A 15,424-nucleotide genomic window follows, 5' to 3' on the forward strand; every position below is an offset into this window, starting at 1 on the left:
ATTTCCATTTCACCTACAGCAAAATTGCAGTTTGTGAAGTAATTACATTTAATCAAGATTATCCAACTTGTAAATAGGGTGTTATTTATAAATAGCCAAGATATGGAAGCAACCCAAGTGCCCATCAATAGACAAGTGGACAAAAAAAAGTGGTAAGTATATACAATGGAATATTACTTGGCCATAAAAAGAATGAAATCTTACCATTTGTGAGAGCATGGATGGACCTACAGGGTATTACGCTAAGTGAAATAAATCAGACAGAGAAAGACAAACGCCGTATGATTTTACTTATAGGTGGAATCTAAAGAACAAAATAAACAAAAAAGAAACACACTCATAGATACAGAGAAGGGGCTGACAGTTGCCAGTAGGGGGGTTGAGGGCTGGGTGAAAAAGGTGAAGGGATTAACAAGTACAAATTGGTAGTTACAGAATAGTCCCAGGAATGTAAAGTACAGCATAGGGAATATAGTCAATAATATTGTAATAACTATATTGCCAGGTAGGTCCTGGAGACACCTGGGGGAAAACTTTGTAAAGTACTGTATGTGACTGTCTAACCGCTATGCTGTGCACCTGTAACTAATACAAAGTTCCACGGTCACAAATGCACGCCCGGCTGTTTCACACCGACCTTCCAGACTGCGGCGGGCGAGGGCGCAGGGCGCGAACGCAGCTCTCACGCCGCGTTTGGCTCCCCGGCGCCCTTTGCCTGGGCGGCCCGCAGCGCGCACAGGCCGCGGGAAGGCAGGCCCGGCCCCGGCCTCCGCCTGCCCGGGACCCCGCAGGCCCACGGCCGGCGCCTCCGCCCTGGGGAGGCGGTGCCCGCGCGCTGCGCCGCGGGCCGGGTGGCGACAGGTCGGTTTGGCCCCGTCCTGGGCCCGCCTCCCCGCGGGATTGGAGGCCCTCGGCCCCGCCCGGCCCAGACCGGCCCGCGGGAGCCGGCGCGCGCCGCGTGGACGCCCAGGCCTCGTCACCCCCTCCAGCGGCGGGTCCGGGGCTGGCCGCTCTGGCGGGACTCGCCACTTCCGCGGCCCGCATCTGTGCGCTGCGCCCCAGGCCCGGGAGGAGCAGCCTCCGGAGGGAGACGCCGGCCCGGGCGGGGTCCCTGCTTCCGCGGTTGGTGCCTCACTCTTCCCCAACTCGAGCGCCAACCCGGCGCCCCCTCCAACTCGCGCTCGCCCGCGGCGCCGGCGGGGAAGCGGGTACGGTTCCCTCTCTCCCGTCCCGAGAGAGCTCGAGACGGGCCGTTGGGCTGCAGGCGCGGGGGCCGGGGGCCGGGGGCCGCGCAGTGCGTGGGGGGGGGGGGGGTGCTGGGCCGCGCGCTCCCCCCGCCGCGGGCCCCGCGCCCAGTCCTCGCGAGCGTTCAGGCCGCTAGGTGCCCGTCCGTCCCGGAAGCTCCTGCTGCGCGCCTTTCTTCACAGCCCTGGAGGAAGCCGGGAGCAGGAGGGACCCGGGGGACCGGGATGTGCGTTTCAGAGTCAGTGACGCTTCGGGTCTCAAGTTCTGATGCCCCCAACTGTCTGTATCCTCTGTGGGCTTCTTTAGAATTGTTGCGCGGCTGGAGGTGGTTCTTTGGCGGGTTTAGGTTTGAAGCCGGCAGATACACTGTATATGAAGTGCCGGTCAAGGGGGCGCCCTCACGAAACTTTTTTTCACTTGAGGCTTATTCGCCCTCCGCCTGCCCAGCGTCCCCCGTGGCCCCCGCAGGAGGACAGGTGACTGTCATAAAGCTCTCACCCGCGCTCCTGGGCTCCACCAGGGACCTTGCTGCTGAGGAAATGACAGCGGGGCACTGGGCTGAAGTCAGTGAAGGGCAGAAAACCTATGAAAAGGAACTGAAACTTTCTCATTCGGAAGATGGGAAGGTGATCCAATGAGAACTTGACGTGAGCTTTCATTCAAAAGCACTCAACACATAAAGTTCTTCGGAAATATAGGATTGACGTTATCTTCGCATTTAAATTCGTTCCAGGCATATGTTCTGCCCCTCCCTCCCCTCCTCCCCAAGAAATTCTCTCTTCCAGCTCAAGATCTCTTGTGAAGTTCACTAACCTGCGTACAGTGATAATTAACTGATTAAAGTTGTGTGACTACTGTGGCGCCTGCGCTCTTGCCGTCGCAGCACCGCGCTAGTCTCTCAGGCGGGCGTTCTCCTTGGGGGGCGGGGAGGGACGGGGTGGAGAAACGGAGGAAGCAGGAAGAGTGTGCGGGCCTGGAACTCCGGGGGCCCAGCCTTCTGCTAAATTATAAACCGTGAGGCCTCTTCAACAAATACGCTGTCACTTGCTGTGTTTGGTGATGAGGAACGTTGCCATCTTGGTGGTTTTCCCAGTCCCTAGCTGTATTTTTTCCTAGTGACCCGGGACCTCATCTTTGACGCTTAGCATTCTCAATGAAAGGAGCACGTGAAACATTTTTTTCTCTTTGTCATCGGAAATTGTTAACTCAATTCTTAAGGTGTGACTAGATATTATAGACCCCAAAGGAATTTTGGAGATGTTAAGTTCAACAGGCTTGTTTTTTAAATACCAGCACCTCTTACATTTCAGTGTTATAATGTATGTGAATCTTCACTTTGAACAAACCCAATTGACTCCAGAATCCTAATTTCTAGAAACCTGGGAAAGTGCCCCATAGAAGACATTTTGAGAAATGTATTTTAACTGGAATTTTTTTTTCGCTGATGTTTTTATTTTTAACCACTGACCCTTCTGTCAGCAGAAGTGATGCCACCAAGAAGAAATGAGAAATACAAACTTCCTGTTCCGCTTCCAGAAGGCAAGGTTCTGGATGATATGGAAGGAAAGCAATGGGTGCTGGGCAAGATGATTGGTTCTGGAGGATTTGGATTGATATATTTAGGTAAAGTATAACTATAAATTACCATATATTCTTATGTATGTGACTAATATTTTGAAATTGAAACTTTGAAATAAAATTGAATAAATGTGTTTTATTAAGTGATATGAAGATAGTTAATGCTTAATAGAATCTTGGGCTCCTCATTAAACATTTCAAACTGTGGGGGAGGAAAGACTATCCCTCTGCCCTCCTAAGTTCTGTAGTTGGGTTTATGAAATGAATTGACAGGTAGGTTAACAGAAGAAAAGGTACACAAATTTATTAATTTTTAATGTTATGTACATGGGGATGTTATAGAAAAAAAAGTGAATGTCCCAAAAAGTAGTGAGATTTGAGAATCTATATACCATCTTAATAGGGAACAGGAGAAGGGATGTAGGCCACTTAAGGGAGAGTAGATGACTTTTAGGAAAGATGAATGAGCCCTTAGAAGAGTAGGTGGGGGATATGACAGTTTGTGACAAAGTTTGAGAGTGGTGTCAATTTCTAATCTCTTCTCCAGTGATAGTTTCTCCTGGCTGATGAAATTCCCCTGGAGGAGATTGATAACAATTGAGGTTTAATTGGGAAGATCTATGTTTAGGCAAATAATGGGAGAGCAGAGAAAGCCTCTCCCTGCATGTGCTGGTTTTCAAGTCCCTTCAGCTCATAATACAGTTAAACCTTGGACAACACGTGTTTGAATTGCATGGGTCCGCTTATACTGGAAATTTTTTCAATAAATACTATAAATGTATTTTTTCTTCCTTATGATTTTCTTGGACCCCACAGCTGATCAGACATACTTTTAGTTTTCTGTTTGAATTATTTGAGTAATTTCAAAGAACTACAGAAAAACATTGATTGCAATGATCTTATTCTCTTTTTAAAATGTAAATATTATATATGAGGATATGTATTTAAATTTAAGTAGATGTTTAAAGTTACTGTATGTCTATACACATAGCTATATCTGTACATATATATGTGCACATACTACTTGTGTGGTGAAAAAGAATTTGCTCAGGCATGTAACGTATTTGTGTCTTTTCAAATACAGAAATATTTTTGCTTCTTTCAGTCTAAGAAACATGCCACATATTTTTTACTTATTTTTTTCTCATTACCAAACAGTATTTGTTGTACAGCAATTTTCAAGGTTCTATATGTATGCAATACCTCCCACCATCTGAATTTTAGAACCTGAATCCTGGCAATATTAGCAAGTGAATACCAGTGGGGAAAGACCATTAAAAAAAGTGTAGCTATTTGAGGAAAAGGCTCCATACTTCCAAATCTATAATAAAGCTCTGTGTTCTTTGCAAATGTTGTCATTGTTCCATCACAAGTGGCACTCATGAATCATAGAATCAGCTTTTTAGTGAGATGCCATCAGCAATAACTTCATTAAACTAGTTTGTATTGATTCTTTTCAAAGCTATCTAAGCAAATCCTTAGGAAATTATATCATGCTTTTGCATTTTACCTTGGTTCTCATCACTTCTGTATATAAATGAAGAAGCTGGTAAATTCAACTTTTCCTTAATACCTTGTGTCCAGCTGCATTCATTTCTGCCACTGTTCTTTCCAGATACACTGTGTCGGCAGACACTTCATCAGCATTTGTTGCCTGAGGCTGAGGAGAAGCTGGCATCCATCTATGTCTAACTCATTGTACATGTACAACTGTCCTGTAGCTTTGAGACCAATAGCTAAGACCTTTCAGTGATCAGCAAAGGGCGGAGAAGTTTGTTGTGTAATCTTGGCTTGAAGAAAAATGTGCCTGGAGCAGTAATAGTCAAAGTTATAAGAGGGAAAAGTTTGAATACAAGAACAAAGCCAAGGTTCTTTTTTGTATATGAAAAGAGAGAGAGAAAAAAGGAAACTGGTTTAGGGGATGGGAAATATTGTGGTCATTTTAGTATAAAATAAGTGGAAAAGTTTCTAAAACTCTACAGGGAGAGAGAGAACTGAGTGTGAATTGTACCGTCATAGAATTGCATAAGTGAGAGCGTGGGTCTTGGTGTTTGGCAAATCTGGGTTGAATTCTGACCTTACTAAGCGTGACTTGAACCTAGTCACGAGTCTGTTTCTGTTTTGTGTCATTGGGATAATATTAATTGTGAGGATTGAGATAATGTTTTAAATAATTTAGGACTTGGGAAGCACTTAAATGCTTTAAAAGCACTTAAATTAATAAACAAATTAATTTGTGCATTTAATTAGAATTTCCCATTTTCAGTGATAATTGAACTCTTGGTTCAGTGTGTGGTGCCACGGGATGGCTGAGGGTAGTGACAGAGACATCTATTGAAGGGGTTTTACATTTATCCTGCCAAGGGTTGTGATGGATTTAGCTACTAATGTGGTATAACTAAGAACATAGAGAATGTCAGTGGAAGACTGTGACATTTTACTTACTGACTGATAACTCTTCTCACCCTTAAAGTTTACGATAGTAGCCACGATGACACAGTGGAAAGTTCTCATTTAAGCTATCTTACCTGCTCCAGATGTGAAAGCTAATGGGTCTCAGAAGTTAGTCAGAAATCGAGAAAAACAGAATCATAGGTAATAAACTTCAGCCAAAATTCCTTTGAAGACTTATATGGGTAAAAATAGAATCGATTTCTCTGTGGAAGTTTTAGTTTTTTGAAGTTGGGCATAGCGATGATTATTTCGCAGCTTTAGATTATCAAGCACAGAGTAGATGTTCAAGAGTGATTTGCCTGAGAGATTGAGACTGAGGTTGGGATATTTAACCCATACAAGCCAGTTTGCTGTAATCTCTTCCATAATTATAGGTGTCACCGTTAATTCCAGCCTGTAATCTTGGAGTCACAAGAAAAGCGGAAGCAAGTTAAATATGATGTCATCTGAGAGAATCTGTGTCTGCTTTATTGGTAGTGAGAATATATTACCATAACTAAAATGAACTCTAGTGGAGCCTTATGACTGAGCCCTTTATCTGTGGATAAGTATTTAGAATTCATCTAAGTGACCATCATTACATTTTTTGGGTCATGCTCTCCGATTAGCTCAATTTTGATCTTTAGAAACATAGAGGAAATGTTTTTTGAGGGGGTATGTGTATGAGGAAAGTGGGTAGGAATACTAGGATTTTTAGAAATTATCAAAATTTAACTCACTTATTTGATTATTAAGAAAACAGACTTCTACTTATGAAGAAATAGAAAAGTTTATGCCAATGTGGTTTTTACTTATTTTTTAGTCAGCTTTAATGGATTGATTTTTAAGATATGCAGAATAATGTCCAGAAGAGCCCTAGTGATAAGCTATCAACAAAGTGCACTTATTGGAGCACATATTGCTTCATTACACAGTGCTGTATTAAATGTTATTCTGGCAGAGTTTTACAGAGAAGGCTTTGAGATAAGCAGTTAGGCTCATGTGACACAGTGCAACATTATGGTGCCACCACAACTGTTACTAAGACATTTTGCAAATGATATAGTGGGGGTGAAAAGATGAAGGAAATAACATGAAACGAGGATACTTGTACTAGAAATTATATGTGATAAATTAGTTCACGGGTGATGGTGTAGCGAGATAACAGGTGAAATAAACTCAAACGAGGAAGGGATCACTTGGATTTTGTGAATTTAATAACTGGATCGTCCTATACATAAGAAATAAAAGTCCCTGGAAGTTGTATTTTAATTTTCCATGTGTTGTCCACAGGCTATTAAGCTTGAGTTTTTAAAGAGAGAGCACTGTTTATTTACCTATCAGTTAAGAAACCTAAGTATTTACAAAAGTTTGCCTTCTTTGTGTAAAAAAGGAGAGTTCTTCTAAGGCTTAGCCTTTGCTTGTATTTTTCATTTTTTTAAGTGCCCAACCTTTTTAACATATTTATATTATGGTTTTCATTTTCAACATTTTTGCTGTTAAACTCCCTTGCTTTAGGGAAGATCTACAAACTCTTCTGTTCTTCAGTGATTTATATATAATGTCTCTTCCACTGCACCTGTTACTATCTTGTAACTGTTTACAGTGGTCAAGGTTTTAAAATTTGAAACCTATTGCTATAAGGATGTGTCTTCTTCATGAAATGAGCTCACCTCTCTTGCCACACAATAAAAGAATTCTCAGTCTTTGAGAGCTTCTGGCTTCCTTATGAAATATGGATAGACTTTTGCTTCTGAAGTGTTTTCAGGGTTTTTCTTTAGATACAGAAGAAGAATAAATAGTAGGAGGTATGGTCCTTCTTCTAAGACATAAGAGTATCTGTGTTTATAAAATAAATGAAAAGTAAAATTCCAACACTCTAAATGGGAGAACTCATTAGAAATGAGCTACTTGGATGATGACAATTTGTCCACCATTCACATTTAACAGTGATACAAGAATGTTTATGGGTTTTATACTGCTTATGTCCTTGGTTCCGTAATTAGTGCTTCTTCAGAATGTTTGTCCCCTATAGCTCCATTCCATAGACTGAGTACACTTTGCAGTAGTCTAAGTGTAAGAGTATTTTAAGAGAAAAGAAAGAAAATTCAGCCGTTATTCCAAGACAGTTGTTGAAGATACCCATTATTTTTTTTAAAAGGATGGCCTTCACTTAGTCAGGTAGACTCTTTTTTTCTAACATTTCCAGTGAGAAAAAAGATTCCGTAGAATGACATCCATTGAAGGCCAGAAACATCTTCAGATGCAATGTGATCCCAAGCAATGAAGCATGTGGCCCTTCATTGGCATTATATGATAACAGGAGGATCTTCTGGCAGGAGAGCTGACTTTTGCTGCGTTCTGCATGCTGCCCCTCCAAACCCATCTTTGATTGGCACCTATGCCCTATTGAAACTGGCATCACACCTTCTGAGTGGGCATAGTGCCAGGCTAGCAGATGGGTATGGGCAAAAGCCTGCCAGAAACCCAGTATGTGCACCAAGTTTAAGTATCAGGGGCCCAAACTTCCATCCAGGGATATAAAAACTGCAGTCTGTTGAGAGCTTTTTGTGCTTAAGGTTAAAGGACATGCCATTTCTATTCTAGCTCAGAGGTTGATTAATTTTGAAAGTCAAACAGGAGCTCCTGTGTCTGTGTCAGGCAAAATTCTATCTTTGGTGCATGAGAATTACTACTACACGTAGGGAAGAGAAAGTATTGTAATGAAGTTTCCAAAGAGTTACTCTCCTGCAAGTGCCTCCAGCACTTAAGCAGCATGCATTCAGCTGAGATGAATATTTCTCTTCTCCAGCAGAGCCAGGTGCAATCAAAGCCAGATCTTCAACCTGCTGCAGCAAAGGACCCTAAATTTAGAAAGGGCAGACAAAGTTTGGAAGAACTCCGTGGTGGCAGCTCTCCCCATGAACTGATGAGACTTCACAAAAGTGTATAAAGGAGATGAAGGGAAATCTCCACAAATAAAAATGCTTCAGAATACTTCAGCCTGAAACAGAAAGATCTTTACCAAACCAAAGGAAAAGTTTAGTTCTTTCTCCTCAGTGCAGAAATTCTTCTGAATTTTATATCAATAAAAACTTAGTCTACCAAAATGTTAGAACCAACTTAATGCATAAGTAACAAAGCTTCCCATTCTAACATTTATTTCATTGCATGTCTATCATGTATATAAACTTCACTTCTTGAATAATGGATTTTGCATAAAATCTAGTTCTAAATATCATATTCCTTATGATCGTCTCACACCAACTACAGAACTAGACCAAAAAAAGAGGGCATCATTCCTTGTGATCACTTTAATCATATCCCCTAAATGCTCTTAAATTTACAGGAATGCCTGTAAGACCAGCTGTGGCCAAGAGAGGCTTTTCCTAATCGCCATATAGCCTTTGCTTTCTCTTTTCCACTGTGTAAACTTTATCTATGGAACAGATTCCACGAGACCGTTGTGAATACTTCAACGTATTCAAAACATATAACTGCCACAAATTAAACTACTAAAACTAAAGCTGGTGCATTGTAACTGCCAAGTGAAACTGGCACGTCCCTCTGTCAGACTGCGGGAGAGTGTGCCATACAGGCCTCAGAAAACACAATTCATCCAGAAGCACTCTTGTCACTTGCTCTGATATTAAACCAGAGAAAGTGACATTAATTAAAGAAGTGACACGAGCCAACAAAGGCAATGAAATTCTCAGCTTTGGCTCATGTGCAGACCTTAATCCAACTCGCTCTGCTTAGGTATTGTGGCCATTTCTGGAGAGTCCTGTGGCTACTTCCCCCCCCTCTTTTGCCCCCCCCTTCTGTCTTTCCATGCTGAAACATCATTTTCAAGCAACTAAAATTTCATAGCCAGTGTTGGACTAGCCAGTTGGTACACTGGTAGTCATTGCAGGGTTTCCCAAAATGGTAGTGTGATGGCATGTGATGCATTTACTGCACTTGGTAACTGCATGAGATGAACAGTCAGAGGCAGAGGAGAGTTGGTCTAATGAAAAGGCGAGCAGCAGCCACACAGAGCAGAGTCCCTAGGTTTGGTAGACTGGGAGTGAGGGGATCTGCTGCTAGGATCAGTTGTGAAAACACATGGCTGGTGGGCCTTATGGAAACTCCAGCATGCTAAAGAGGCAAGCAGGGGAGTAGTACCCACAGGTTTTCTTTCTCTTTGTTCTTCAGTGTGCTTTCTCACATGCTCATCCTGCTTCATATGATTGTTATTTGTATACTCCCCACCCTGCAACCAACATTAGACGATAAACTACTTGTAGGCATTTTCAGGGTGCTTAAACAAGGCCTTGCATGCAATAGTTTTCTAAAGTGAATGGGTTAAATTAACTCTAGAACTTGTTTGTTATGGAAGAATAATTTCCCCAGCAACATTCTGAGATGAAATTTTGTGCTATAACATGTGGTGTGAGGATGAGACACTGTACTTTTAGATTTAAAGACATTATTTAAAGAATTGAGGTGAGGAGGGAGAGAGAAGTATCTGTTTATTTTCTTTTCAAGCATAGTTTTTAAATACAAGAAGCCACGCACTTACTTCATAGATTATAGGATTTATTGGGAAAAGTCTCCTTTGCTCATGCATATAGTGCAGGGAGAGTTAAAAAATGGATATTGTATTAAGACTAAAACAGTTTTGTGTCTAGATTAAAACAGTTCTGCTGAGTAGCACTTATTTGAAGTAGACCTAATAGCAAGTATCAACTTGTGTGGAGGAAAGGGATGGCGTTTATTATTAAATGGATTGACTTGTAGGCATGTAACATGCATAAGAAATCCACTTTTCACAGAGTGTAAACACAACTTTAATGGGAAATAAATTATTGGAATTTCTTTTAAGTGAATGACAGGTTTGATGAAGAGTTTTGTACATAGTCAGAAGCTTTTGTTATGGTTGCTGGGCATAGGTATTTCATAGTGGAGAGCAGGAATTTTTATCTGTGTAATTAGTCATGAGGTTTAATGCACATTTTTCATACCGGGCAGACAATTGCTTCAAAGAGACAGCAGTGCTGCAAAGGAGCAAGGAAAGAAGGCCAAAGTTGACACACACGGAGGCAAAACAGTGTAGAAAAAAATCAACACGTTTTGCAAAATCAATCATTGAAAATGTGTCAGTGTTCAGGAGACTGTCTTTAATTTGCAATCCAAGTGAAAAAGAGTATTTAAATATGAGAGGCAGTATTATTGAGCCCAGCATGCCTGCTACCACTTGTTTGACTAGCTCAGAATAGAACACTGAGAGGCAAGGGCTCAAAGTTAAATGAACATTTATACATTTTAAAATCAAATGAAAGATTCAGAGTATATTCATGAATTAAAAAAAATTTTTTTTCAGAACCCTAAATTTAATCAGCTGGAATTACTTTTAAAGTGTCATTCTATTTAACTTTTGGGAATGATGAATTTGCCTTTTAATGGGGATGCTGTATTTTATCATGAAGATGAAACAAACTGTCTTTTGTTAATTATTCCCCACAGACACTGGCCATTTTTCTCTCCTATGCTTAGTGTGGAGTAAAGGCAGCTTCTGCAAATTTGTTTCAAGCAAGAGCAATCGGAAGCTACAACGTGTGTGAAATAAGCTCCTGGAGAGTGTAGCCTCCATTGTAGGCATTCCGAGGGCCACCTAATGAAATTCTTATAGGAAACGTTACCAAAGCTTCACTGAGGCAGCCGTGAACATAGAGCATAGAAAAGTAGAAAGGAATGAAAGGGCATCTCTGGTAGGGAGTAGCCGATGAGTCACATGTGTTTGTGGTATCTGATACCTATTAGGAACAGTTCTTGTCTTTTTTTTTTTTTTTTAGGGAACCGTCATCATCATCTACTACTAAAATTTTTTACTAGTGTGCCAAGCTCTGTGTTAAGTGCTTTACATGCATCATTTCATTTAATCCCCCCAGCAACTTAGTATGAAAGATTTTGAGGCCTTGGAGGTTAAGTAAGTTGCCTCCATGCCACAGTTTTAGTAATTGTCTCCATCTACTTTGAACTCAGATTTCTTTGCTCTACTGATTGATGTCCTTTGTCAAGAACACTTTGGATTAATTCTAGCCAGAGAAATAGTGGCAAATGACATGCTTATGACATCCTCGTTTCTAAAATAACAGTGAGATGTCTAATTGATAGTATTGGCAGCTAATTTGAGAAATCTGTTAGTGATGATGCTAATGGTGTCATTTTTATTCAGATTGACAACTCGAGGTGTGGAGCATCAGTGATATGTTTTTAATATTATTATGTTCATGAAATCTGTGAAAGAACATCTGATATTTATAGTAAATCTAATGTTAAGAACTAGAAAAATACATTAAAAATGTATGATACTTAGATCAAACAATATTTTTATGAAAAGTCAGAATGGACAACCAATAGTACATACAAACTGATGAGAAAAATTTGGTGGGTTTTCCTGCTTTTTTGAAGATGGGTAGATTTGTCTAGTTTATAGGGATTTTGTGTATTTGTTTTGAGTCTAATAAGCAACGGGAAGGTCAAAAGAGGCCTCTTCAAATCCCTATGGCACAGTTTTCATAAGCATCATGTAAAAATAGATATTTTTTCAAATACTGAATTATTCTTGACCATATCTTTTTTTATTGGATAATAATTTAAAGATACACCATTTAGAAATCTAGGTCTTTCAAAAAGTAAAACCAGCAACTACTTGGATAGACGGAATCTTGATAAACAAAATGTTTTCTTATAGAATTTGTTCAGATGCCAAAATATTTTATTTATAATAGAACTATAGTTTTTGAAAATTAGTCAAGTATTTCAAGATATATAATAGTCATGATTTATTACAGACCTCTGCATGATTTTATGGAAAAAATTATAACGTTTCATGTAGAGGCAAATTTTTAGGTATTTTTAATGGAGAAGAGATATTTATTAGCTAATATAATGCTAATTTTTATGCTAGATTATTTTTTCTTTGGTGTATATACATAGCAAGGGAAAAAAACGAACAAAGTATATTACATTGAATATGTGTTTTTGAGCACTTATGATATGAGGTTATAATTTTAATTTCTGGAGAATGTGAAGAAAAGCTATTCATTATACTTCATCTTTTTTCTAGTAAAGATCATGTGTTATAAGTCTAGCATAGATCTCTAATGTCAAGTGTGAAAATGTGAATATTACAGTTGAGATGGAGTATTACTTATGCAAACCTTCTATCTTACCAATTGTTAGGATGGTAGAAGGAAAAGTAGTAAAACCCACTAAAAAAATTCTCACACAATGCATCTCAAGAAAAGTGAGAAGAAAGCAAAACAGGTTGTGTATGTAATAGGCAAATGTTGCTCTGTGATACCAAGGGGAAGAAGAAAAATCGTATAGGATTTTATGATTTCAAAATTTCTACTCCAGCAGAAACTGGAGAACAGGCGCAAATGTTCTGAAATTATCTAGTTTAATGTAAATTGAATTCATTATGGAATCTTTATAAAAATAAGAGGTTTTTATTGGCATTAGAACTTTTTAGTTCCTCTGACCCTGAAAAGCTGTGAGATCCTGAAAGATGGTGAGAGATACAGAAACATGGGAACAGGATTTAAGAAAATAGTTGACTCAACTAAGCAAAGAATTAGTTGTGCTATCAATAAGCAAGCAAAGCAAATCTAAGTCACAGAAAAATAACATAAGAGATCATCAAGTAGAAAAAATAATGGTTCTATTATCTGTTTATGTAGTATATATATCTTTGGATAATAAGAATATCACATGAAAAGGTAAATACCTGTAAAATAGAGACCATAATGAAAGATACAAGAGAGATTTCCCATATTTGAATCCTAATTTCAGCATGAATATTAGAAAGTGTTTTGAAAAGTGAGGGTGGAGCTAAAGTTCTTATGTAGTGGGTTTTTAAACTTAAAATACAGAATTTACCATATCATTTCAGAAAGGGAGGTCAAGAACTACTTCAGACTTTAACTCATAGAATGAAAATAGAAAAGGTTCACGATAATTAAGAAATGTGGCTACTATTTCAATATGCTGTCTCCTAAGAGATAGAAGGAAACCTTTGAGGTCTTAGGAAATTCGATATGATTTCATAACAGATTAGCACAAAGATAAAGTAGACGTGAAAGTATATAACTGAAGGAGACTTACAAGAGATAATGAATTAAATTATTAAGAAAAGGTGATGATACAAAGTAAAAACAGGTTAGTAAAAATTGGACTTATGAATATAGAACTTCGTGATGCCGTTCCCATTTCTAAAGTATATTAATGAGAAAAAAAAAAAAGTATATTAATGAAAGTTGTTTAGGGAATATAGGGTTAAAAGTTTAAAAAGTTGCATTCTATATCAACCCTTTAGTCAAGCTCAAAATGTATTTAGGTAATAATACTAATAATGAAAACACCTGAATTAGAGTATATCACTGTTAAGAGTGTTTGAGAAATAGATAAATGAACTGAAAGATAGTCTCTTATAAAATGGAATAAAATGTGTAATATGTTGGACAACCAATAAGTAATTGGTGAAGGAGAAGCAAAGAAGAATAACAATAATATAAATTCATGGTGTTGGATTATAATATAATTGTCAGTTGCTACATTAGATAAAAACAGTCTGAAATCCTCCTTTAAAGAATATCATTGAAAGTAGGGTATCAGAGTCCCCTACTACTATTATATTGCTGTCTATTTCCCCTTTTAGTTTGGTTAATACTGGCTTTACATATTTAGGCACATCCATGTTGGGTACATAAATATTTACAATTTATACTCCCTTGATTAACTGATCCCTTTATTGTTATGTAAATGATATAAAATCTTTGTTCATTGTCTCATAACAGTTTTTGGTTTAAATTCTATTTTGTCAGAGATGAGTATAGCTTTTCCTGCATTACTCTGATTACCATTTACATAGAACATCGTTTTTCATTCTTTCACTTTTACTCTCTGTGTGTTTTTAAAGCTGATGTGAATCTCATGTAGGCATCACAGAATTGTGTCTTTTTTTCTTATCCAACCACTCTGTGTCTTTATTTGGAATATTAGTATATTTACATTTAAAGTAATTATTGATAGGTATGTGCTTACTATTGCCATTTTTGTAATTGTTTTTTGGTTGTTTTGTAGTATCTTTGTTTTTTTCTTCTCTTGCTGTCCTCATTTGTGATTTGATAATTTTTTTCATAGTGGTATGCTTTGATTTCTTTATCTTTTGTGCATCTACTATAAGTTTTTGTTTCATAATTACCATTCAGATAAAACATAACAATCTGTTTTAAGCTGATAATAGTTTAACTTTGAACACATACATAAGTTCTACATTTTTACACCCCCCTCCCTGCATTTTATATTTTCCTTTTCAAAATGTACATGTTTTTGTCCTGTGTATTTATTAAAAATTATTGTAGTTTTAAAATACTTTTGTCTTTTAACTTTTATACTAGTTATAAGTGATTTACCCACTATCTATATTAATGTATTTTGAATTTAACTGTATATTTACCTTTACTAGCTAGTTTTATACTTTCATATGTTTTTATTTTAATAATTCTCATTATTTCATGTCAGTTTAATAACTTATCTTAACATTTCTTTTAAGGCCAATCTAGTGGTTATAAATCTCTTCAGCTTTTGTTTGACTGGGAAACGCTTTCTCACCATTAATTCTGAAGAGCTTTGTCAATAGAGGATCCTTGGTTGGCAATTTTTTCCTTTGATCCCACTCTTTTCTGTCCTGCAAGGTTTCAGCTACAAGAAATCCACTGTTAGACTTATGGACTTTTTTTTGTGCATAACAAGTTGCTTTTCTCTTAATTCTTTTCTCTTTCTAAGATGTTGTCCTTGTCTGTAATTTTTGACAGTTTAATGGCAATGTGTCAGTGTGGGTCTCTTTGGATTAGCCTTATTTGGTACTAGGCTTCCTGGATCAGGATGTCTGTTCCTTTCCCCAAGCAGGGAAGGTTTTAGCCATTATTTCTTTGAATAAACTGCCTTTTTTTCTCACTTTTCTCTTTCTGGAACCTTTATAATGTGCATAATTGGTCTACTTGATGGTGTCCCATAAATCCCTTAAGCTTTATTCACTCTTTTTCATTTTGTTCCTCTGATTGTGTGAATTCTACTGCTTCGCCTTTGAGTTCATAGATCCTTTCTTTCACTTGAGTTA

General features: G+C 38.4%; 1 protein-coding gene across 2 annotated transcripts in view; it reads left to right on the forward strand.

The window, feature by feature from the left end:
- Positions 1–1,821: 1,821 nt before the first annotated feature.
- The window catches only part of VRK2 (VRK serine/threonine kinase 2), a 69,050-nt gene continuing 55,447 nt past the window's right edge, over positions 1,822–15,424 (forward strand). Inside the window, exon 1 of one of the 2 annotated variants that reach the window (XM_016201840.2) lies at positions 1,822–2,868. In XM_016201840.2, coding sequence (XP_016057326.1) covers positions 2,733–2,868 — 136 coding nt within the window. In that variant the 5' untranslated portion in view covers positions 1,822–2,732. The remainder of the gene's footprint in view (positions 2,869–15,424) is intronic. The other variant, XM_087823579.1, reaches the window with a different exon arrangement.

This window comes from Miniopterus natalensis, chromosome 13 (assembly GCF_054644295.1).
Source record: "Miniopterus natalensis isolate mMinNat1 chromosome 13, mMinNat1.hap1, whole genome shotgun sequence".
NCBI classification, from domain to species: domain Eukaryota; kingdom Metazoa; phylum Chordata; class Mammalia; order Chiroptera; family Miniopteridae; genus Miniopterus; species Miniopterus natalensis.